Genomic DNA, 24,142 nt, shown 5'->3' with positions numbered 1-24,142 from the left:
GAAGTCGTAATCAATGTTTCCTCTAATTTTTTTTGTAGCTGAGTGGAACATGTACTTCTCTGAGAAAAAAATTTTTGCTGAGCACATTCTGAGCAAAAAATTTTTCCGAGCATATATATATAAAATCTTATTTTTTCCTATAAAAATTGAAATAATTAATTATAGAGTAGAGGCTAAAATTCATTTTAAAACATACTTCTATACAAAATATTATCTTTTGTCAATGATTTAATGTATTTAATTGAAATATACCTAGCAATAATCACATTGCAGACAGAGTGAGAAATAAGTAAACAACAATTCAAATCAGTGTGCATGCTCGCCTGTGCAACACACAAATTCTCGTGTGCGGCAACAATTTGAGCAGTGCACGGCTGCACAGCTTAGAGGGAACATTGGTCATAATATCACTAGAAAAGTGTTAAAAGCGCACAAAATCATGTTACTGTACAATAAATAAGAATAAAAGTATATAAAATCATATTAAAATACTCAGAATCAGCTGTTGATGCTGATGATCCACAGCCATGTATGTCCGCGTGATGTAAATGAACAAATTGAATGTAAATATTGGTAAATTTAACATAAATTAGTTTTCCTACTATCGCAAAATAATTTTAATAACTGCATTTGTTATTTAACCTTACAAAAGCATTTTATTTAATAATGTCTTAGAGCAAACCACATTCACAAATAGAGTCTGCAATGTACTGTAAACATCGCCAAATTGTAAACATGTACTGTACATGTATTTGTAAATTTAGATTACTTTTTTTCCTGTGCTGTATTAAAAACTAAAATTTGTTTGTTTGTAAGCTTAAAATAGATTCTTATTAACCATATATTATTAAAAATGCATTTATAAATAAAATACAGAACTGGGAATGGTTATTTGTAGTTTAGCCTAGTGACAAGTGAATTTGGAGACAAGTAAATTTGACTTAAGTAGTCTCTCTTGGAATCAATTACAGACGTAAAGTGAGGTAAACCTGTATATACAATTTAGAGCATTTTATTTATTAACATATCCCAAAATGTGCATTTCAGCTATCATTGCTTAGTCTTCTTCAGTTGGATGTAGGTCTAAAATACAGAAAAATAAAAACATTTTCCTGTATTTTAGACCTATTAATAAATAAAATGGTCTAAACTGTATATACTATGGTACTATGGTAACTTAGTACAGGTATACTTTGCCTTACGTCAGTAATTGGTTCCAGGAGAGGCGACATAAGTCGAAAAACAACGTAAGTCGAAACTACGGTGAAAAACGCCAATAATGAGCACTTAAAGACCACTAAATAAGACGACAACACAGAAACACAGATGTTCTTGTGTTTCGTCATCTAGGATTTATGATGATTATATTAACATTTACTGTAAATGTACATATTTTAATATGGTTTTATGTGCTTTTAACGCTTTTCTAGTGATATTACGACTTCAATATTTGTGGTGGATGAATGTAAAGTCGAATAAAATGACTTAAACTTGACTTTTATTTTTCCATATACTTTTTTGTCAAACGACGTATAATCGATAACGACGTAACTCGAGGTATACCTGTATAATAGTCTCATACATATGATAAGCCTGTAAATTTAAATGCAATTTAATAGTATAATATATACATATAATAGATATAATCAGGCAAGAAGAGGTTTAATAATAAGAAATAAAAATGAATATCATAAATTTGACAAAAATAAAAGAAATACATGTCTTCGGTTATTAATTCTTTGATTCAATATATGTCAGAAATGACAATGGAGGAGATGGTCAACAAGGTTATAAGAATAGAACTAACAGAATAAAAGTAAAAATGCCAAGAAAAATATTAAATGACAGATTAAAGACAGACCTTAAAGATGAAACCATAAGAGTACAGAAAAGTGGTAAAGAATAATATTTAGATAGTTTGTAAAGTTGAACAAGTTGAACATGTTAGTAAAAAGTAAATCATAAAATACAAATTCCACTCAATGTGCAAGCTCAATGCTGATGACATTTCATATGAAACTAACAAAATTCATGAAGAAAAGAATTAATTTACTTCATAATGTGAGAGACCGGTCTTCACGAAATTTGGGGAGAAAATTCATTTTTCATCTTTTGAAAGTTTTTCCAATTTTATTACTGGAGGATGATTGCGTCTCTCTCCCTAGAGACGTTTCCTTTCTCAGGGAACTCATTGAATGCGTCACTGGGAACTAATCGCTAAAATTCACAATTGGTGAAAAAGGATAATGTGATTTAGAGTATAAAAAAGAGTGACTCAAGGATAAGGGGTCGTCGAGAGTTCGTGATTATCGAAATAAATGCCCTGGAAAAAAGGAGGAGAGGTATCATCATCAAGGATTTCATACTATGTTTTTTGACACCTTCGAACTTCCCAGATTATTATGTCCAGTTCTCCAGTTATTCATTATTATATCTGACCACCATCAAGAAAAAGGGCCATCAATTTAACGCCTCTTCCAACCGACCGAACGACAAATCAGCAATCCGGAAGTCCGCACAATTTAGTGGGAACTAATCGCTAAAATTGTATAGTATTGGCCGACACCAAGGTTATATATATATATATAATATATATCAACTATAGTTTTTTTGTAAATTCTCTCTCTCGATCGTTATTCAATAGCATAGAGCTATGTATTCCTTTTTTGTTGAATTAAATCTACTATTCTAGTTGTTAACTAGAATAGTAGAATTCAACTATTCTAGTGACTCACTTCTGATCCATCTCTAAACCCTCCTCCATCCCAAATCCGACCGCCCAAGCAAATTCTGAATTTGCAGCCATCAAGGTTTCTGTGTCTATCCTAGAAGACACAGTGGCATCAGTCCTGACAAGGCGCTAAAGAGGTGCCGACCCTCTGGTCACAATGAAGGATCTGGCACTTGGTGATATAAGTAACTGTCCACGTAAAGCAATTTAAGAAAAATATCTTGAATAAGACCAAACTGGCAACATTTACAACTTTGATTTTAGAAACAGCCATTTTGTTGAAAACAAATCAATCGAAATGTCTAATGAAAGTTAGAATAATAATGACATCATTCTTGTTTAACTTGTTCAATTTTACAAATATACCCTTAGATAGCCTTTTGTTGGAAAAGCTTAAACAATCATAGCAAGAGAATTATTGCAGACATTGCTTACAATGCTAGTACATTTAGATTTTTCATTAAAAATCAGTATTAGTTAAAACAGCAGACACAGAAGATTAGATAATAATGAATTTTAATGAATAATGATATATCAATGAAGTGTGTAACAATTAAAAATTAATGAATATTTCAAAATTTTCATTCAATTTTCTTATAATTATACCAAAGAATGATAAAAGTAAAATATATATTTCTTAATCTATAATAAGCAATAAGTTATGAAGATGAAAATAACTATTTTGAAAGTCAACATAGTAATTGCTGTACTGATTTCATATCTTCTTAAAATCTAAAATTTATTTTATTTAATTATATTGAAAATTTAGACTTAAAAATGAAACCAGAAATACATAATCTGATCAGAATATATATAAAAAATCTGTTAAGTATCATAAAATAAAATTTCAAAAACAAGTGAAAACAATTTATTACAATTATTCATTCATATGAGGAATGATAGCAAAACCTATTCTATGCAATTATTTTTAAATATATCTATAATGTCATTATTACTTAATTATTAATTTGCTTACTTAATGAGTAAATTGTTAGTAGACTTTTTAGAATTTGCTTTATACTAATGATGCAACAAATATTCAGTTACTATTCGGTATTTGGCCTATTTTTCGCTATTCGGCTGAATACTGAATATTTAACCACTATTCAGCCAAATACCAAATATTTAATCATTATTCAGCCAAATACTGAATACCTAAAAACAGGAGTAAGAAATAACAAAAACACAGTAAATTAATCATTTTGGTATTTAGATTTAATGTTATTGGGTTAGTGTTGTTTGTTTATATTTATTTATAACTTATAAACTGCACAAAATAAAAAACAAAATAATATTAGTCACATGTATTCACAATTTATAATTATAGGTCAGTTCATAAGTCCATGCACATTTTTATGACCTTGAGAAAAATCTTGTTTTGCTGTTAAAAATGTCAGTCTAATGTGATAATTTTTACACTAAAGTGTTAAATTGGATCTCATTCCTATAATACTGTTCAGAATTGTGAACATTTCAGTTGTTTATTTTCGTTAAAATGGAAGTAACCGACAAATATAAAAGACACATTTTATACTTTTTATTTGGTGAGAATGCTACAAATGCAGCCAAAAAAATAAATACTGTACATAATCAAATCGTAATTAGTTCAAGGACTGCGCAGAAGTGGTTTGAAAGATTTAGAAACAACGATTTTAGTGTGGAGGATAAGGCTCGTACGGGAAGATCCGTCAACTTCGATGACGATGCTCTCTCTGCACTAGTCTGCACTGTAAAAAAGGCTATTTCTGAATATTTTGATTCAAAACCGAAATCATTTTACGAAGACGGGATTAAAAAGCTACCATCGAGATGGCAAAAAATTGTACAAAATAATGGTGAATACATTATAGATTGAAATAAAATTTAATTAAAATCTTTTGCTGCATTTTTTGTAGATAAAAATACGCACGAACTTATGGACTGACCTGATACAAAGATCAGCGCACGTACACACCTATTCAGTCGAGAATCGTCACACATCTGAGGGTCTGACCCTGCCTATCCTTCTTTTTAAGCGCTCGTCTTTGCTCTTCCCTTTCTCTTTCCTCTATTGCTCTAGTCCATGTATGCCTATACATACATCATAATGTGTGCGCACAATACTTTCGATTCATCACTTTTCTGTTGTAGATTTCCCATTTTACAATTACGTGACTCATAGCCTGGTTATAATGGAGAAAATCGACAGATAGAATGTCAGTATAAGTCACAGTTATGATTTCTCAGATTTGAGACAGCTTGGTAGCCTGAACGGCCCCAGGGGCCGTTCAGGCTACCAAGCATGCATGCTAAATGACTTTCATTACAAGCATTTAGCTTTCCAAAGTCTATGAGAACAATTATTTGGCATTGACGGCCACGAATTTCATGCCAATAAGCTGCCTCAATTTGTTTGATTATGTTATCAACTCAATCTCATGTTTATTTTCACATTTTCACTCCGCGGTCCTTCTCTGTTCTTTTTCCGTTATTTACACATATGGATAACAATGAAATGACCTACATCTGATATCATCATTTATCACATACTGCCACAACGCTCTTGTCTGTCTGCTACAACTGTCAAGAATTAACCCAATTGGTGAAGCGTAGTGACAGTGGGTCAATAGAGAGCAGGCTCCTTGCCATAATGCAGTTTATGCGCCAATTTTTGTACGTGTGTTAATCAAGCTGAATAGTTTGGCCAAATACTCAGCTATTCAGCCACACTTCTGGCAAATATTCGGTATAGTATTTTGGTGTTGTAAAAAATAGTATATTCAGCCTGAGGCCGAATATACTATTCGTTGCAACACTACTTTATACACAATATATTGTCAGGGCCGAATTTACATAAGGACATTTGGGGCCTGTGCCCAGGGCCCCCACAAAACTGAAAAAAAAATTATGTTTAAACATAATTTTTTTTTCTATTACCACGACAGCCTAGTGTGGCCTAATCATGAGGGCAACAGGCAGAGAAAACCAAACCCGGGAAAAAACCTAAGAAACATCGGAAAATTTCGGGGAAAAATTTCACATAGGTATTTTTCAGTTAAATTAAAATAATTAGTTTTACACAATAAAATATATGTATGTTTACAATAACCTTATTTTTAAATGAAATTTACAACTTCCTAGTTCAAATCTAATTGAAAGTACAGTATTTTGTGTAAATTTTCTAAATCATCAAATTTGCCTACTCTTAAAGGGGGACCCCACCGAATTTGTGCCCAGGGCCCCTGGATTGGTAAATCCGGCCCTGTATATTGTTACTTATTTTTTTAAATTATAAACAATTCTGCATAAGAACAGAATATTTATTTACATTTTAAATATAACTGTTCATATGATGAAACAAAAAAAGCAATGAGCCAATGTGGACAGCTCAAAACCAGATTAACTTTAAATATGATTTTATTTTACAAATGCATTTCAGATAAAAATAATCATGCTGACCTTATTCATCTAAAAAATCAAAGTTAAAATTGTGAAATACACAAATAATATAATATACTTTCCATTTTTATTTACTATATATAACAAGAACAACCTTCTTGCTTACATTTAAGACAGATCACATGCATTAAGAGTGACCTGCCAGATGCAAAATAAATGATTAATTGGAATAAAGTTCCACAAAGCACCATTGCAAATTGCTTGACAAAAGCAGATTTCAATCAATAATTTGTTGATGCTTCAAATAAATTGAAATTTCTATCAGAATCTGTCCAAAAAAATAGACAAATGAGTGATAAAAAATATCATTTGAAGATTTTTCAATGTTGACAATGACCTAGCTGTCTGACACTTATCTGAAGACCATCATTGTTGAAGTAATGAACCAAATGCAAAACATGAGCAATAAAGCTGGGAAAGAAATAAATCCTGTCAAAGAAAAATATTCTATTCCCTCCTGCATATTTTCTTATGTGTAAGCCAGATAAGATCTTGACCTTTTAAGGAGCTTTCTAGAAATTAAATCATTCATAAAACAAGATGTTTTCAAGACTGCTTTTCATGCAGTCAACTATGTTGAGCAAGAAGCAATGAATTCTTAACTACAAACTGATGTAACAGACTTTCACTAATAATGCCAATATTGTTATCTTGTACAGTACATATATGTATCTAATAAATAATAAAATATAATGTATTTAAGCTAACTATGTTGTTTATATTGTGATATTTATAATTTCATTAAAATAATGGCAGTTTCCATTACTAAAAATTTTTTTCTGTTCCTTCCACTTTGACTTAGTGTGTGTCTATAATAAAAATTTTAATTACAATTATCAAAAATTATTTAATAAATTACCTGCTCTTTCTCTAGCATATCTGCTTTATGTAAAATTTTCATTGCATAAACATGGCCTGTATCTTTTTTCTGCACAAGACGAACTTCTCCAAAAGCACCTCGTCCTATCACTTTTAATGGTTCAAAATCGTCCACTCCTAATCTTGATCTTTTTAATCTCAGGAATTCTGTCTCTTTAACAGCATGCTGTTGCCTTTTTTCTTGTTTCTATAAATATTTTTTTTTAAATATACATTAATGAATGTTAAATTATTATATATCAAATTCAGTATAGAAACAAGTATATTTTGGTAAAAACAGACACAGTATAGTTATTAATTATAGCATTTAGTATCACATCTTATGCTCAGTAAGGCACTTGAATTTGCAATACATGACTGAAATGTGTGCGTGTAGTTTTGTCTATTTAATGATTTTTGGGTCTGTTCTCAAAACAGAATATGCAAGTAAATTCAAAAGTTATGACATCACAAAAGGATATACACCATCACATATTAATTTTACATCATCAATTAAATTAAATAATACATTCTGACAGACTAAATGCTTCTCAAAAGGAAGAGATAAAAAGATACTGAAAAGCAGAATCATCTGCTTAGAACTATACAAATTTGAATGTGAAAACAAATATTTTAAGTTTTGGAAAAAATGTTCAAATAGTAGTAGAAGTTCCACAAAATCTGTTTAAAATTCCCCTAAAGATAAACATTTACTAAAGACTGAAAGTACACTGGTATATTGTTATACATTTAAATATTACACATAAATAAAAAAAGTAAACACAATAATAAAGTTGCTGTCTATTGGTTCTTGTATATGACGTGTCTCTTAATCCAAAACTTGTTCAGTAGACTCCTCACAGCATTGCGGTTAGAAACATCTTTATTTTACAAAATTGGATTACAAATGCATTTAGGGTTGATTTATATTTACAACCCCTCTTCAGTGCTATATGGAAAAACAATGAAATAAGTGGAGAACAATATTATCTATATATTGCAGAAAGAGGAATTTTTACATAACATAACTGTAACTTCATATTATTTGGTGTACGTTCTTCTCTTAAATGGCATCTAAGATAATTTATGTATGGATGGATGATTTTTGGCAACCTGAGTGATCTGTTAAAATGGGATTCTTCTGTAATAAGCTTGTGTAGTGAATAGATCCAAATATATATATTTTCACTACTATCAAAACATTTATAATGCATTTCATTAATCCAAACCAGTGCTGTTCATTTTTCCATAAAATTTCTGACTAAAAATTAGTGGAAGTTATAGATTAATTTTTAAAAGTATGTTGAATTTGTCTGTAGTCTTTATTAACTTTCTTTTCTTTATATACAATCTCATTAAGCCAAATAACTCTTACAATAACTAGTCTGGATTATACAGAGTACACTGTATTATTGAATAAGTTAAAAAGTGTCATTTGTGATTGGTTGGTTGGTTGGTTATGTTTTTTGGTGCAAGGGCCACATAGGCCAAGCTGTGCATGGATCATTTGTGATTGAGACTTACAATGTGGTAAAGTAAAATGAAGAAATTTGCCACAAAAAAATTTTTTTTTAATTTTTTTGTGGCAATAAACAATGAAAAAAAGATTTTTCATTGTTTCTTCATATATTGATTTTTGGCACATACAGTAAAATTTGCTCAAAATATAAACCTGCCTAAAATGGGGGGAAATTCTTTGGAACAGAACAATTTTCTTTGTTAAAAAACAAACCTGTTCATAATGAAAACCTACCAAATCAGAAAAAATATTTGTACCATGATAGTCCAGGTTTTACTGTATATAGCTATTCCTTTGGAAAAAAATGCTTTAATTACAAAATAACCTTAAAAATTTTTTCTATAATTTCAGATACAATTTCTGTATGTACTCATTTTGTAAATATCTTTTGTAAGAAATAAATATTTCTATTGGAATTTATTACTTAATCATAAAATTTTATATATTCTAACAATTACTTTAAAAAAAATGAAAACTTTACTTGTTTTTCTGAAAGTCCTTCTTCTTTCATAAATTCTTCTAGTTTATCATGTCTGGAAAAAAAAAATTAAATTCTTTTTTCTTTAAATGTTACCTAAAATTAAATCCTACTAATTTATTACAATGTAGTTGTGACAAATAATAATAAAATTATTCATAACTATACTAAATTTTAATTATCATCAAATCTTTTCCCCGGCTAAAAACAGTTTTCATTAGTACTTTAAATTCAAAACAATATAGTTCAGTGGTTAGAATTTCTCTAGAATTGGGAAAGCATTTTCCATGAAACACATAGGAAAATTTAAATTAAAACTTTTGTAAGAATTACTCATCTATGAAATTTGACAACAATTAAAAACAATTTATTTTGACTAGAAAGAGTATTACATTAGAAATATTTCTGAAAAGTGCAAACTCCAATATTTTAGTCTGTTGCATTTTGATTTTATTGATAATTATAATTCACTAATTTAGTAATTATTACTAATTGTATTTTAATATATCTAAAAATAAATATAAAAATATTAATAGTTTAACAAAATATACTTAAAAGCCTATTTTGAGATTATAATTCTGATTATGATAACTCACTCCTCTGTATTTTATAATTGGTATAACAGTCTCAATACAGATTAAAATCTTTTTCCAAACATGCAATAATTTATTAAAGTTAATATATATTTATGAAGAATTAAAATTAAACCCTCTAGCTAACATTACTAGCAAGACATTTATTTAAATGAAAATACATCATTAGGCTTTCTAATAACTTTAATAAATTGAATAAAGTTATTAAGAAATAGTAATATGATTACCTATAATGTAAAATCATTCTAATTCAGCAAATTAGTAACCTAGTAAAATTAATTCAGCAAGTTATTATTTAGATGTAGCAACAGTTGTGTTTAGCAACAGTTAGCATTAAATTTAAATAAGTTGTAAATAGCATTATTTTGTAAATTTTTCATGAAGTTGCTTCTCCATCATCAGTAAAATCATACATTAAATAAAATTTTCTTACAAAAACTAACTACTCATTAAACATGAATATGTAACAAATTCAATTATAAATATTCTCTATTTAATACTTCTTTTTAACATTTTAAATATTAATAAATGAAAAATAATTATTATACAATGAATGCAACTTAAATATTTAATATATTTTATATTCAGTTGTTAACAGCTAATCATCAGTAGTTGAATATTCATCTAGCAGCAGTGGAAACATTAGGCAATATATACTACTACAGGAAGAAGTTTGGAATCGTGCAAGGCTGTCGAAATAAGAATGGAAACTTTTGCTTACCTACTTAAAGTAAGCAAAACCTATGCAAATTAAGTATTTTATATCTAATACATAACTACTTAAATATCGAAAGCTACTTTATGTGCCTTAACTGCCATCAGCAGTACCTGATATTGGCACTTGAAATAGCTCTAACAGCTGAACTGTCTGATAATGTAAAACATCTCATCAATGTGTTGCTAAAGAACAGATATTCTCAACATTGTGTTGTCCAGACAATGGGGTGTTCAATTTGCTGTAAGAAAAATATGGAAGAAGTATACAACAATAAAACTATAAAACTTGATCCAGAAGTGAGTGCCCATGGATAACCTCTGGACACAAAGATAGGACTTTATGCTGAATTTGCAACAGTAGCCACAAGCAACCTCAAAACAACTGAATGCTGCTTGGTACAGGATCAGTGGAAGACATGTCTCCAACAGAACAGTTTAAAAATTGCATCCATTTCATGAGTTATTTCTATAGGAAAATAAGAAAGCCAAGGTTAATCAAAATTAACTGATGAAAATAACTGTTGTTTTCCTGAAGTGTTGAAAAGACAAAATATGAAGACATTTATTGTTTCTTCCAGTTTTCTGAATATTTTAAATTATTGTCCTGACTATTTTATATTACTCTATAAATGTCGAAAAATGATAAAAATCGTACATCATTGCTATGATGGTTTCATTTGCACTGAACATGTTTTTTCTTATTGTATTGTTTATGAAATATTGATAACTTTTTACACAGCATTTGCATTATCATATGTAATATAGAAATGATTTAAAATATACAGGCTATGTACATAGGTTACATGCAAATACTGTCATTTTATATAAGAGAATTGAATATCCACTAAGTTTATAATATATGAGGATGCTAGATTCAATCTACCATGAATAAAAAAGATGACTGTAAACATTTCTAAATACTTTGTGAAATAAAATATAAAAAAATTTAGAATTCTTTCATTCAAGATATATATCTAATAATTTAACAAGTTTATAGTTTAATCATATTAATGGTTTTAATTTTTTGTTTTTATAGTTTATATTTCCAGTCTAAAAAATTAGATTCTAATGTATAACAAGTAAAACGGCAAAACCGTATTTGGGACAAGACTATGTCGGAGACTCACTACTAAGTGGGATCACTTTGACGCTCAAGGCAGATCTCGTTTTCATTCTACAATCTTCTTTGATATCGCTGGTTTTGAGCGCAATCGTTCAAACTTCGCTGGCCACGACCACGAGGTCGTCCACAATGCATTTTCAGTGAAATTAACCTATCCAATGTAGAAATTTCTTTCCTCTGTGTGTCGGCCCGGGTTGAATTTTTGTCGATGCCTAACGAAAATTTTCCGTTTTCGAAAAAAAAAATAATCGTGACTATTGTATCGTCCTAAATTATTTTTTTATTTTGCACAAACAATACTGGGTTGCATCCTACCTTGTCTGTTGACCTCAACCACGTGTTCTGCGTCTTTTGTTCTGCCAGTAAAAATTAACTGAGAAACCGATAATTTACTTAATTTGTATTGGTTATGCGATATTTACAATAGTGTCGAGATATAATATAAATCCAAGATCGGCACAGCTGACAAATCGAAAGGTTAACTAAATAAAATAAAAAGATGTCTCTCCTGGTTAGAGTTTAGGTGCAAAATGAGGTCAAAGGGTGAAGGTCATACGGTGGCACCCTCTGCCCTACACGTCAAATTTTTTATTGGTCCCACGATTTTACTATACTAGATAATGTTAAAAAAAATCCCACTTGTAACGACATATAACTGTCTTTTAAAGTCATATTTGAAGCACTCCCAAATTTACAAAATTAGATTACAAATTTTATTTAACATAGAAGATACTACGTGTTCAGTCCTAAGGTCAGAGTTCACTTCTTAGAATGACTGTGGGTGGTACTCTCCCCACCTGACTTTGGTGGGTGAGATGCCTGTTTTGCCTGTTTGTAGAAGAGGGTTGGCATTTTGTATTTTATTTTGACTCGGTTCTTGGTCCCCCTGACTACCTACAAGTCTGGATTTTTTTATGCGCAAATGATTTGGGCACCTAATACTCTGTGCCAAATATCAACTCTTGACATGTACTCCTTCATACCTCTAAGCTGGTAACAAAAACGGCAGTATGATTTTATAGACAAGACATAGTCTTGTCAATAACAGCATCTTGTACCTGTTTGTTTATTCTGTTGAATTATTTTATTACAGAACTAGTAACTCAGTTAAAAAATTTAAACTTTTACACATTAGTTTGAAATAATTTAAAAATATGTCAAAGTTCTCATGTGATCATTTAACTATTGGATTTTATAGTTTTAATTATTAGTATTTTTATTGATTTTGTCTATCAATGGTCTTGCAGTCTTGACTTTTTCAGGTTTGCAGCTTCATTATTTATTTAAATGCAATTATAATTGATTAAAGATAACTTGACTTTGATTTTTATATTTAGGCAATAAACAGAAATTTCAAGCTGGCATGCAATGGTGCTTTTGCAATTTTCAGTTTAAATAAAGAAAACTTTAAAATTAATTTTTATCATCTGTTTTCTGTTTCATTTATGATTTTAACATTTTAAATGATATTTCATGCATTGTAACATGTCACTTACAAAAGTAAAACTTAAATTTGATATGTTAAATAAGAGATTTTACAATTTTCCTTTTTAGCTCTGTGGGACATAACATGTAAGTCTTGCTCAAATTTTATACACATTTCTAGGAATGCATTAGGTCTGAAAGTAAAGGACTACCTATATTAAAGACAAAAATCAAAACATCTATGGTAATAAGTCAAGTCTTTTTAACAGAAATGTTTATAAAAGTGAAAAATTTTAATATACTTTTTGATTCTTTCCACTCTGAGGACATTAAAGAGAGTCTTTTCCTTCCATACCTATTGTAAGTTCTGCCAGATTCAGGCCAGATGATAAAGGATGGGACCCAATATATCTGGGACACATTATGAAAAATTTCTAGGGTTGTCTGTAGTGTTACCACCCGTCCGGTTTTCCCCCGGACAGTCCAGGAATTGATTCACTGTCCGAGTGAACTATTAATTTTGTCCGGGAATTTCGTAGAAATTGTGAAATTATGATGAAACAAAGTTCTTGTAAATTTACATTATTTTAACAGCAAAAGACCTCACACTGACCGAAACTCATCTGCCATTCCACCATGTTACTCTGTTTACGCCGACGTGTGGCGCACAACATACCTCCTGTCAACCTTTTTTTTTATTTGCTTTTACGCCTGTACACGTCTTGTATAGAACTGAGTTGTCTGTTCTTTCTTTCCTAATTTAGGTTACTTACGTTACTCCTACGTAAGTCCCTAGTCCCTAACTGTAACTGATTTAGAAGCGGCATGCACGTTATTCTTTGCATTGTAAAATGACATTGAGCATGCATCAGGAACTTTTGTTCGAACAAGCCTGACTTGCCGTCTGGGTCAGCAAGTTTGAAAATGTGGTAACACTAGTTGTCTGCCTGGATTCAATCTTCAGTCCCCAGAGCAGTAGGCTATAAAGTCTAGCCTCAACTGCCTTGGCCACTAATTGATTTATTAAAAATTGTTGTTATTATAACTAAAATATTCAGATACCTTGAATATCAACAACTTTTATTAATAAAATACTAATGAAATTTTCAGATTTTTTCAATATCCATCTTCAAGTCATCCAAAACATTTGTCAGTATTTTAATAATAAAGTTGCCAGTATTTAATATGTGTGAATACTTTATAATCAAAATCAGTTGAGTTTGAAGATATTACAACTACTAAAATACAAATAAATTTCAACGCTTATTATGATCATAAAAAATCTTACATTTATCAAATTGCAAAACTATTACAATACAGTAGACTCTATATAGAGAACAATTTTTTTGAACCTTGCTATTCTTTATATATGTAGAAAATGATTTAGCTTAGTCTCTTAAGGGTTTACTATATTGAGAACACACTATGACTATGACATTTTAGTCTTATAAATCTGCAATCCTAGTCTAGCCTATTATTGAAATAAATTGTCCTGATGCTTTTCCATGTAAAATTAATTTCTAAGAATTTGAACTTCTTTAAAACAAAATATTTAACTGGCAAATTATTATCTATTATTTATAATTGTATATATCAATAAAATCATCTAAAACTGATAAACAACAGTGAAGTTGAATTAATATTAAAAATGTCATTTTTTTTTCATCACTATTTTACATGCACACTTTATTGATTTTATGTTTGCCAGAGTTATTTTTCCTCATAAAAATGTACCTAGACTAAAATCATATGATTAAGAATCAACTAAACCTTGGGTAAACATTAATATTTTAGAAATACAGACAAATGAAGTTTCATCAACATAATAAAAGCAAAGAAGAATAAATAAAGTTTTAAAATTAAAAATAAATTCTAGACATAACATTAATCTGTTAAATATATGCAAATACCAATTCTTACAGTGTTTCTTTTAAAAATGCAAGTCAGTATTATACAAATGAGTTAAAGGTCAAGGAATTGGTAATAAGAATGAACTTGATGCTATTCATTTTTGTTACTTATCCTTTAACCTTTACAAAACATTGTTTCTTTTTACTCTGCTAGGTGTACCTCACTATACTTGTCATGGATAACACCTATCTCTTTCATAGAAAAATAAATAAGTTAACAGTAGAGACAAATGAATCCGTCAGAAGAATTATCAGTTATTTTGAAACAGAGCATAATCACAAGGATGCCTACAGTATTAACAAAACAAAGTTTAAAAACCCATAATTTCAAAATATTAGTGATTTCATTTGTAGTTCTTTCTGAATATTTTAGCAACTATTCATTTATTTGTAAGAGAACCACCTCTGTCAGTGTTAAATTCTACCACTTCCTCTACTTATTTGCAGAACCGACATTGTATTATCCATCTCCAAAGAAATTTATTAAATACCAATAGTTAAAGCATAGTTCAAAAAATTTCACTCAACTTTAATATACCAATGGATTTTAAAAGAGAAACATAAGAAAATTACAATATAATTTGATGAAACCAATTTATATTGCTATATGAAACTAAAAATATATAATGCTAACAAATTATATTTAAAAAAAAAAACAAATTTTGATATTAAGAAATAAATTTTCAGATATTGTATGAAGTTATTGTTGTACTAAAATATAAACCACTGAGAATAAAATTATGCTACATATATGGTAATTATTTTGAATCACAAAAATACAATACAGTCAATCCCACTATAAGAATATTTACCAGAACAAAGAAAAATATTTTTATAATGAGAGTTTTTTAAAGTGTATCCCAATCCTTATTTAATTAACTTTGTCAGACTATAAATATATTAATTACTACAAAGTTAGGCAATGTTACAACAGAGAAACAGAGTATTATTAGTCTCCTGTAGTACAAGATTTAAATGATTTTATAGTATATGTTAAATATCAAAATCTAAAATTAGTCAGAATTTAAATCTTCTTAGACAAAAATCAACTAAAACTAAACTAATTCTAAAACAATTTATTTTCTTAAGGAGAATGCTTTTTTGTAATTATTTGAATAAGTATAATTTGCAACACTAAGACATCCCTGTACCTTTTGTAAGAGAACTTTATTATGTTAAATGAGTTTAACATAACAAAGTTCCTCAGAAATTATATAGGGATGTCATAGTGTTACAAATTACACTAATTCTAAAAGTAAAAGTGGCTTTGTTATAATTGAGAAGCTCTAAGTGGATTAAGGTACCTAAGTACTTAGATACTTTTTTAGCTAAGTGTTTTATTTATGAATAGTGAATAGGGTTTTATAATACAGATATTCTCCTTGCTATAATAAGCACTTTACTGGAGCATATTTAATATTTACACTACTCACTCCAATGCATATGAACAATTCTTTGAAAATTCCTAAAAATATCAAAATTTAACTTAAATATCTTTCTCCGTAGACCTCCTCAATTAATATCACCTAATAAGATCAGGTTCCAGCAGATTTTGGGTTTGACTAGAATACAGGTTTACTGTAGTTTATAATTTCTTGAAAAAACTGGAAATGATACATTTAAGCCTAAATAGTGCCAAAAAAAAGATAAATTGTTCTAGAAAATGTTAAAACTGGTTTCCTTCATTGTTTAGTGTTAAATGTTATCAAACAACTTTTGTTCAAAAGCTAGTGTTTCAGCTAAACAAAACAAAAAATGATAATTTTAAATGGTAAACAAAAAATATAGATACTAATATATTGAAAAATGCTAAATCTGGAAACCTGCTCTCATTTGTATTGATGTAGCACTGTATTAAGATTGTTTCTAGAATCAAAATGTGACACTAACAATAAATTAATTAAAATTTAATTTACTGTGTTATAAACATAGTGAAAGGAAAATACTGTGAATTTTAAGTTCAGTAAAAAACATGTATCACTAAACACAGATTTATCACAAAAGAGAATATCATTCAATCAGAAGCTAATATGAATTGCATAGAACACTGTATTTCTTATTATACAGGGATTTATAACTGTATTTATAATTTTTGTACCTAGATTTGACTGTATCTACAAACTAAAATGCAACACTTAATAAACCATCAAACACCTTCTATTACTGAGAAATTTTTATTAAACGAAACACTAACATTTTCAACCTAATAGAATAAACCATCTTTAGGCATAACTGTTCATTAAGTGTTTAAAAAGGCTGAGTTTGACTATTTTGTTACTAAACTGCAACTAAGAAAATTATATATTAAGGACACTATTTGCGTGGACTACACATTAAAAGATATATTTATTCTTTCTAACTTTCAGCTAAGGTTAACTTTCACCTTATCTCTTTCATATGAAAATAATTGTAAGTTACAAATGAATCTGCCAGAAGAATTACTAGATATTTTGTAACAGAGCATAATCACAAGCAACTACACTATTAACAAACTGAATTTTAAAAATCCATAATTTCAAAATATTTGTGATTTCATTTATAGTTCTTCTGAATATTTTAACTCCTCTATTTATTTATTTAAAAGCGAACCACTTCCGTCAGCATTAAAATTTCTTATCATTATGCAGAGATTTATAATTATTTTGTAGTGGATATTATCATTATCCAATACTAAATCAGAGCTAAATTTATATCTAAATCGAGCTAAATTTATTATAGTTTTATATAATTTAAGTTTACATCACTGGTGAGTCTGTAAAAGTAATTTAAATAATTAGATATTTAATCATGTATTCCTTTGATGTCTTCTTCCTCTGTTTCCATTGGATCATCTTCATGACCAGTTCTACAGGTCCCAAGTCCCAGCTGATTTTGATTTTATCACATGATCAAACAGTACAGATCTTTTACTTTAAACCGTGTATTAAATGTGTAAACTGTAGCAATATAAATGTATATAGAATGGCATTAACATGAATTACGTATTAATGACGACAAAAATGTTAATGTCGATAATTACGTCATTAAATTAATGTGAAGCGGTAAACAAAACCAAGTAAACAAAATGGCAGATATTTTCACTACAAACTAAATCATATTACATTATAATAATGTTTATAAATGAATGAGATTAGAACAAACCTGGTCTTTCTTTCAACATGTTGATTAATAAGATTGGAATAGAAGTTTTCCAGATGAACTTTAGCTTTTGTGGCTTTATCGATGGTATGTCCGCTAAAACGTATTTCTCCGCCGCCTGTCGTTGACATCTTCTCTTTACTTTTTCTATTCTATAATCAATAAACATTTAATTCTTAATTTTAATCGAAACTTTCTTCTTTGTCTAACCATTTAAATTCCATCTTTCTCATTTCCTCCTCTCGTTTGCTAATGCGCATGCGTAACGGCAATTCGGTGAATGACCGTCTGAGGTCGCCTTTTAGTTTTGGGTGTGTTTATCGTTTGGTGCTCTACGCTTCCATTCGTAAAGTTACGGATCGTTAACATAGACTTTTTTTTTTTTTACAAAAATAAATGAATAGTGTAATCGATTCATTAAAAAAATAAAATAAAACGTCTTAGAATTATATATTCGTCAATATAAAATTTATATCCGAACGTTATAGAAAATTTCCAGTAGACCGGAAGTTATTATTTATTGTCTTAAATGTAAAAATACTCGCCGTTCTTCGTGTTTTCAAATAATAAAAATTAATTATTTAACGACTTCTGAGAAGTTTATTTATTAAAAACATTAAAAATATATTAATTTATCATTGATTTTTATTTATAAAAACAATTTTAAAAAAATATCAATAATAAATTTTTTTATAAAAATAATTTAATACATAAACATCGTTACATTATTATTTTTAAAAAATAATTTGTTTAAAAAACAAAAATATCTTAATAATATTTTTACTTAACTTAAAACTTGATAAATTAAAATAATAAAACTTTATTATTTATTCTTATTATATTATTTTATAAATATATTTATAAATTATTAATATATAACTGGATATATATAGTAATACTTTGTTAATATCTTTGTATATGAAAGGTAATAAATTATTCCCGTGTAAAGTATATTATGTGCATATATTATTATAAATATATTTAATTTATTTATATAAGTATCAATATATGCAAGCCTGTATATTTACCTCTACGTAATTGCATATTATATATTTATTACATAAAGTATCACAATTATAATTGTATATTATTTAAATATTTTATATAATATGCAATATTATACGATTTTTTTCTGTCTTTTCGCCCCGTGAACACTAAAAAGGATTATTTTGTCAAGCTCATTATTGCTTTCGCCAGACCCACAATGACGCGGCCGAGTAGTAAGAGACAGTGCCCGACATATCCGGACTGAACACTCCCCAAAAATCTTAGGATTTTTCGATCACTCGAGTTTGATGCCGGATTCCCCAGAGCGGTGAGCCGCTACCTTAACTGCTCGGCCATCCGGCCAGTAGGATGCGATTAAACATTATATTAAAGTTATATTTTCGCCCATTACGAGGACTAACCCGCAATGTGGTCTACCAGTGTAGATTAAGGACAGGAAGCGGCCCTCGAAACAAATATATATACGTAATTCATTATGGTGATCCGGACCGGATTCTAACCTGGATTTTTCAAAGCGGAAAGCTGATATCACACGATCATACATTCACTGATTATTTACTTTAAGTAATTCATTTATTTTTAGTAATATATAATTGAAAATGTTTATATCATATTATCAGCACATATGCATAGAAATTACATTATATTTTCTGAATGTATTTTTAAAAATGGACCTAATAAACTGAATGAATATTGAAGAATGAAACTCTTAAATCGAATAAATAAAGAATAAGAATAAAGAATAATTGAAAAGAAAGCAAAGCTCATAAACTAAACGAAGAATGACAAAGTGAAAAATAAAAACTGAATATTTAATTGAATATTATTGTAATAATAAATTAGATGAAGAATGAATAATCATGATACTTATAAAAATGAATAATGTTCATTTTATGGCTGTGTTCTTTATTGCTGCTCATAAAATAAAGCTCATAAACTGATAATGAGCAATATTTTTAGTTAATGAACTTTCAATATAAGTTTGAAATCTTTAATTTCATTCATTCTATACACAAGAACAAGCATATAAACAAAGAACATCCAAATTAAGTGTACTAGACTACACACCATTTCATTTTTAGCGAAAAAGGCAATTTGTACGAATTGTCTTTAACTGATTTTTTTAATTGTCCGTTGATTTTTCTCACAAGAAAACGTAATTTATATATAAATATATTATGTTTTTGAGGTAATATTCTACTTTAATTTAAAATGTATAGATTTAACCGTTATCAATAATGTCGCGTGTAAAGTAATTATTTTTTTCCCGAATGGTTACGTGATATTTTTTAGATTGCGAGAGTTTAATTTCCTTATAAGATTAATATAAAATAAAAATATATTTTGAGCTGAATAATTAATTGGATTTTCGTATTAAGAAGACAAAAGAATGATATTTATGTAAATTGAGACGAATTTCGTTTGTTAGTTACTAAGAATGAACTTTGTTACTGGTATATATTTCTTCTAAGTATAATTCTAAAATAAGTAAAATCTTTAAATTATGTTTTTAAATTTATCTTATGATAATTATTTTTTCAAGTAAAAATAAATATCAGAAATATAGAAAAAAAAAAAGACGGATTCGGATGAACTGAAGAGAAACGAAGAAGAATAAACAAGGAAGCTCGTAAACCGAATGAAAAATGAAGGTATTTTATTCAGTTTATGAGTTCATTCGTTATTCTTGCCCGTAAACTGAAGCTGATAAACCGAAAGAAATTCAACATCAGCTTCATTCTATAAATGAGAGCATTTGAACTTTGAACATTTAAATTAAATATATTATTTTATCTTTTAGATAAAAAGAAAATTTTTTTAAATGCCCAACCATCTGTGTGTTGATAGGACACCATTTTGAAGCCAAATCAAATCTAATGTCAATTAACTGAAATGATGTTTGTTTAGATCTTATTTTCCATGGCAACGTTACGTTGTTATTGTAGAATTATCACATAAATTAGGCGTTTAATCTCTTGAAATAAGGTCTCATTAGCATCTCAATAAGTTTAGACAATTCTGAACACGGTACTATACAAGAATCAACGAGACTTGCAGAAAAAATTAATGGCGTTGTCACTGGCTATAGAGCAGAATGATTTGATATGCTGGATGAATCGAGCTCTCCTTTATAATTCAAGGAAGTCCACCTATTAAAATGCATGAAAACTGGAACCCACCCTTTTTTCAGCAAGAACAAAAAGAAAAAAATAGTATTTATTTCTGCTCAACTATATCCAGATAAACACTTGCTTTACCAAATGTGAATTAAGAGTAAAATTTATGAGGGTGATTAACAATATCCTTCTATTTGTTACAGTTTATAAGTTTTACACATAAATACTAGAAAAAAAAATCAAGAAATTTAAATAGTAAAGTTTTGACAGTTTTATAAATAATCGCCTGGAGACGTGATACATTGAATTACCGTTTTCAAAAAAAAATGAAAGTTGTAATTCTTTTCAATAGATGCAACCTAAATTTAAATGAGATTTATATCTATATTTGAAAGATTCTCTTCTCTTTTACGAAAAGGAAATCGAAGTAAAGTAATTTCGCTTTACTACATCCATAAGTAGGACGCGATAAAGTAATAGAATTAGGTCAACCACAATTCAAAACCAGACAATGCACTGTACAAACATTACTCGAGAACTTATCGATAGTATTTTAAAAAATTCTGTTTTTTTTATTAATAAATTATAAATGAAAATCCTCTTAAACGTGACTAGTTCAACCATTTTTTGGGTGTTCATTAATGAAAGATCTTACACTGTTTATGTATGTACAGTATACGCAGTGCGTTAAGCGTGTTAATTTGCATAAACCAATAAACTCGGTTGACATTCACTTTTGCAACGTTTTAAATGGTGTCACCTTGTGCAATCGAATCGAAATTAAGTTTAATGAGTAAATATTTAAATTGTTTAAAAATATTACAAGTCAATGTCAAAACTCGTAAAGTGTGATGGACGTTGCCAAAAAAGTAATACAACGAAACCATTTTGAGATCATGTATTAATATTTAGACATCTCTTTCTATATAATTTATCAGATAATATTCGAATGTGAATATCTTTGAAGATCATCATCCAGATAAATTTCAAACAATTGTGACATATTTAAACTCGTTTAGTTGAACTGAGGCTGTAAGGTCACAACTCAAGCAAAACGAGTTTAAATGCGATCGGAATTTGTAATAAATAATTAATGAAACATTTACAAAAGTTGTAATTTGTAATGTTCTACAATTTATAAAAGAAAACATAGCTGCAAAACTGCATGAATCACTCTCCACGAATATCTCAATATAGAATCACCTAACGCTGATTCAGTAGATAAATTTAATTTTAAACCGGGTGGACTTTGCCATATTGCTATTATTTTACATTCTATGTAGTAATACTATATGACGGTAGTTATTGTTTAAAATTTATTCATAATTTTAAATATAACACGAATAAATGTATTTGTTACTAAAAATTTTTGTATTTTTCCTCTTTTTCGGGATTAATGTCCTAATTTCTCTGTACTTGTGTGAAAATACTAACAACTCAAATAGTTTCTTTTATCAATATATATATATATATTTTTTTTGGTGTGTGTGTTTTATACGGGAAACTTTGATAGTCACATCAATCATTGATTGCATCGTTGCCACTTCCTGTCTCATGCCGTGTGCATTAATTCAGGTAAGACAGCTTTCTTACCTGTTATACCACCTTCAAGAAGCGGATACTTTATCAGAGAAGCAGTTTTTTCTATAAGCACTTTTTTGCATTAGTGCAAACTTATAGCTATGGCTTACGTGCTAACATAACGTATTTAGGAACTCTTCTATTTTAATGTATTCTAATATATTAACTTTTATAGCGGTGCTTAAAACTAGTTCAAAGAACACATTATTGAGTGAACTACTTACATATATAAAAAGCAACTTACGATAGAAAAACGATTTTTAGAAAAAAATATGGTGAAGATTCGATTAACGTTCGCTTTCGGCATAACTTATGAGATTCGATAGTTGAAACTTTAGCTTCGACAGATTCTCACTCATTTATGTCGTTGCATGGTAAAGAACGAAGCTCTTGCATTAGTTTGTGTCCCAATTTTTCCCTTTCGACGCGACCTTCTTGCTATTAAAAATAAAATAAGAGAATAAACTTACCTTGAAATTACGAGAGAACATTATTAATCGTTCATTCTGTAAAATGCAACCTTGTAAATGAGATCTTAGCTTCGCTACCAACGCCACTTTATCACACCGTTTCTAACAGCAACATGATGTCAAGAATCACGTGTGTGCTTTACCAACCCTTGCTGCATCCTTTGTCATCACATATTCTCGTTTTGGGTTTATAGGTCAACGAATGAATGAAACATATTTAAAAAAATCACTGTCGTTTTTACTTACTTCAATTTAACTTTACTCAATACGAGTTCTAGCTGTTGTTGGTTTTTAAGCATTTCCTGGTTGAGGATGAAAGTATTTCTAACCATTAAACATAAATGTAAAAAATAAGGGCATAATAAACTTAAATATTTTTATTAAAACTCGTAATTTAGAATGTAAGCGTAGTATTTAGGATTTACATGAAGTGTCCACTTTGTACTGTACAGTTCCAAATTAGGCCTATATAAAAGTTCAAAATAAAATTCTATATTCAGAGAAAAATCTATATTTATTTTTATTTATTTTTTATAATTTAAAGTGATGTCAAAGTGCATACATTGCATATAAAATTAAGTATTATATACCAATATGTCTACTGTATATACTTTGTAATTCATCAATAATCATTCAAAATAAGAAACATCCGTGGAAAAAAAGAAACAATCATAAACGGTCATTTTCCGGATAATTTCGTGAGCCCATAAAATATTTTTATATTATCATCATTATACAATATTATTTGAATAGAAATTTATTATAGGAACTAGTCGTGTAAAGCTTCCTCCATCTTGATACGCCCGAAGTCATTTGCTAAGTACTACAAATTAACTACCCAAAGTGGGAACATAAAGTATACATATCGATATATTTATTTAATATTAAAGTCTTACGACCTCAATAACCGAAATAGCAAAACGACCCCGTTTGTTAGACATTAAATGGGTCGTTTTGGAAAATTAATTTTTCCATAACTATTTTAATAACGTGACCTTATAGGCTATACATTATATCAGGTAAAGGGGTAGTTTAT

The 24,142-nt window shown here is 28.7% G+C and overlaps 1 protein-coding gene across 1 annotated transcript in view; it reads right to left on the bottom strand.

The window, feature by feature from the left end:
* The window catches only part of LOC136973286 (serine/threonine-protein kinase tricornered-like), a 40,438-nt gene extending 17,215 nt beyond the window's left edge, over positions 1-23,223 (bottom strand). The window contains 4 exon segments of the mRNA XM_067268009.1: positions 7,029-7,235; positions 9,028-9,079; positions 17,934-18,082; positions 23,107-23,223. Of these exon segments, the coding sequence (XP_067124110.1) occupies positions 7,029-7,235; positions 9,028-9,079; positions 17,934-18,082; positions 23,107-23,127 (429 nt within the window). The 5' untranslated portion in view covers positions 23,128-23,223.
* Between the last annotated feature and the right edge of the window lie 919 nt (positions 23,224-24,142).

This window comes from Centruroides vittatus, unplaced genomic scaffold, assembly GCF_030686945.1.
Source record: "Centruroides vittatus isolate TY-2023 unplaced genomic scaffold, ASM3068694v2 contig_3127, whole genome shotgun sequence".
NCBI classification, from domain to species: Eukaryota; Metazoa; Arthropoda; class Arachnida; order Scorpiones; family Buthidae; genus Centruroides; species Centruroides vittatus.
Note: the sequence above shows the minus strand (reverse complement) of the source record. Positions and strands in the feature narration are given on the sequence as shown.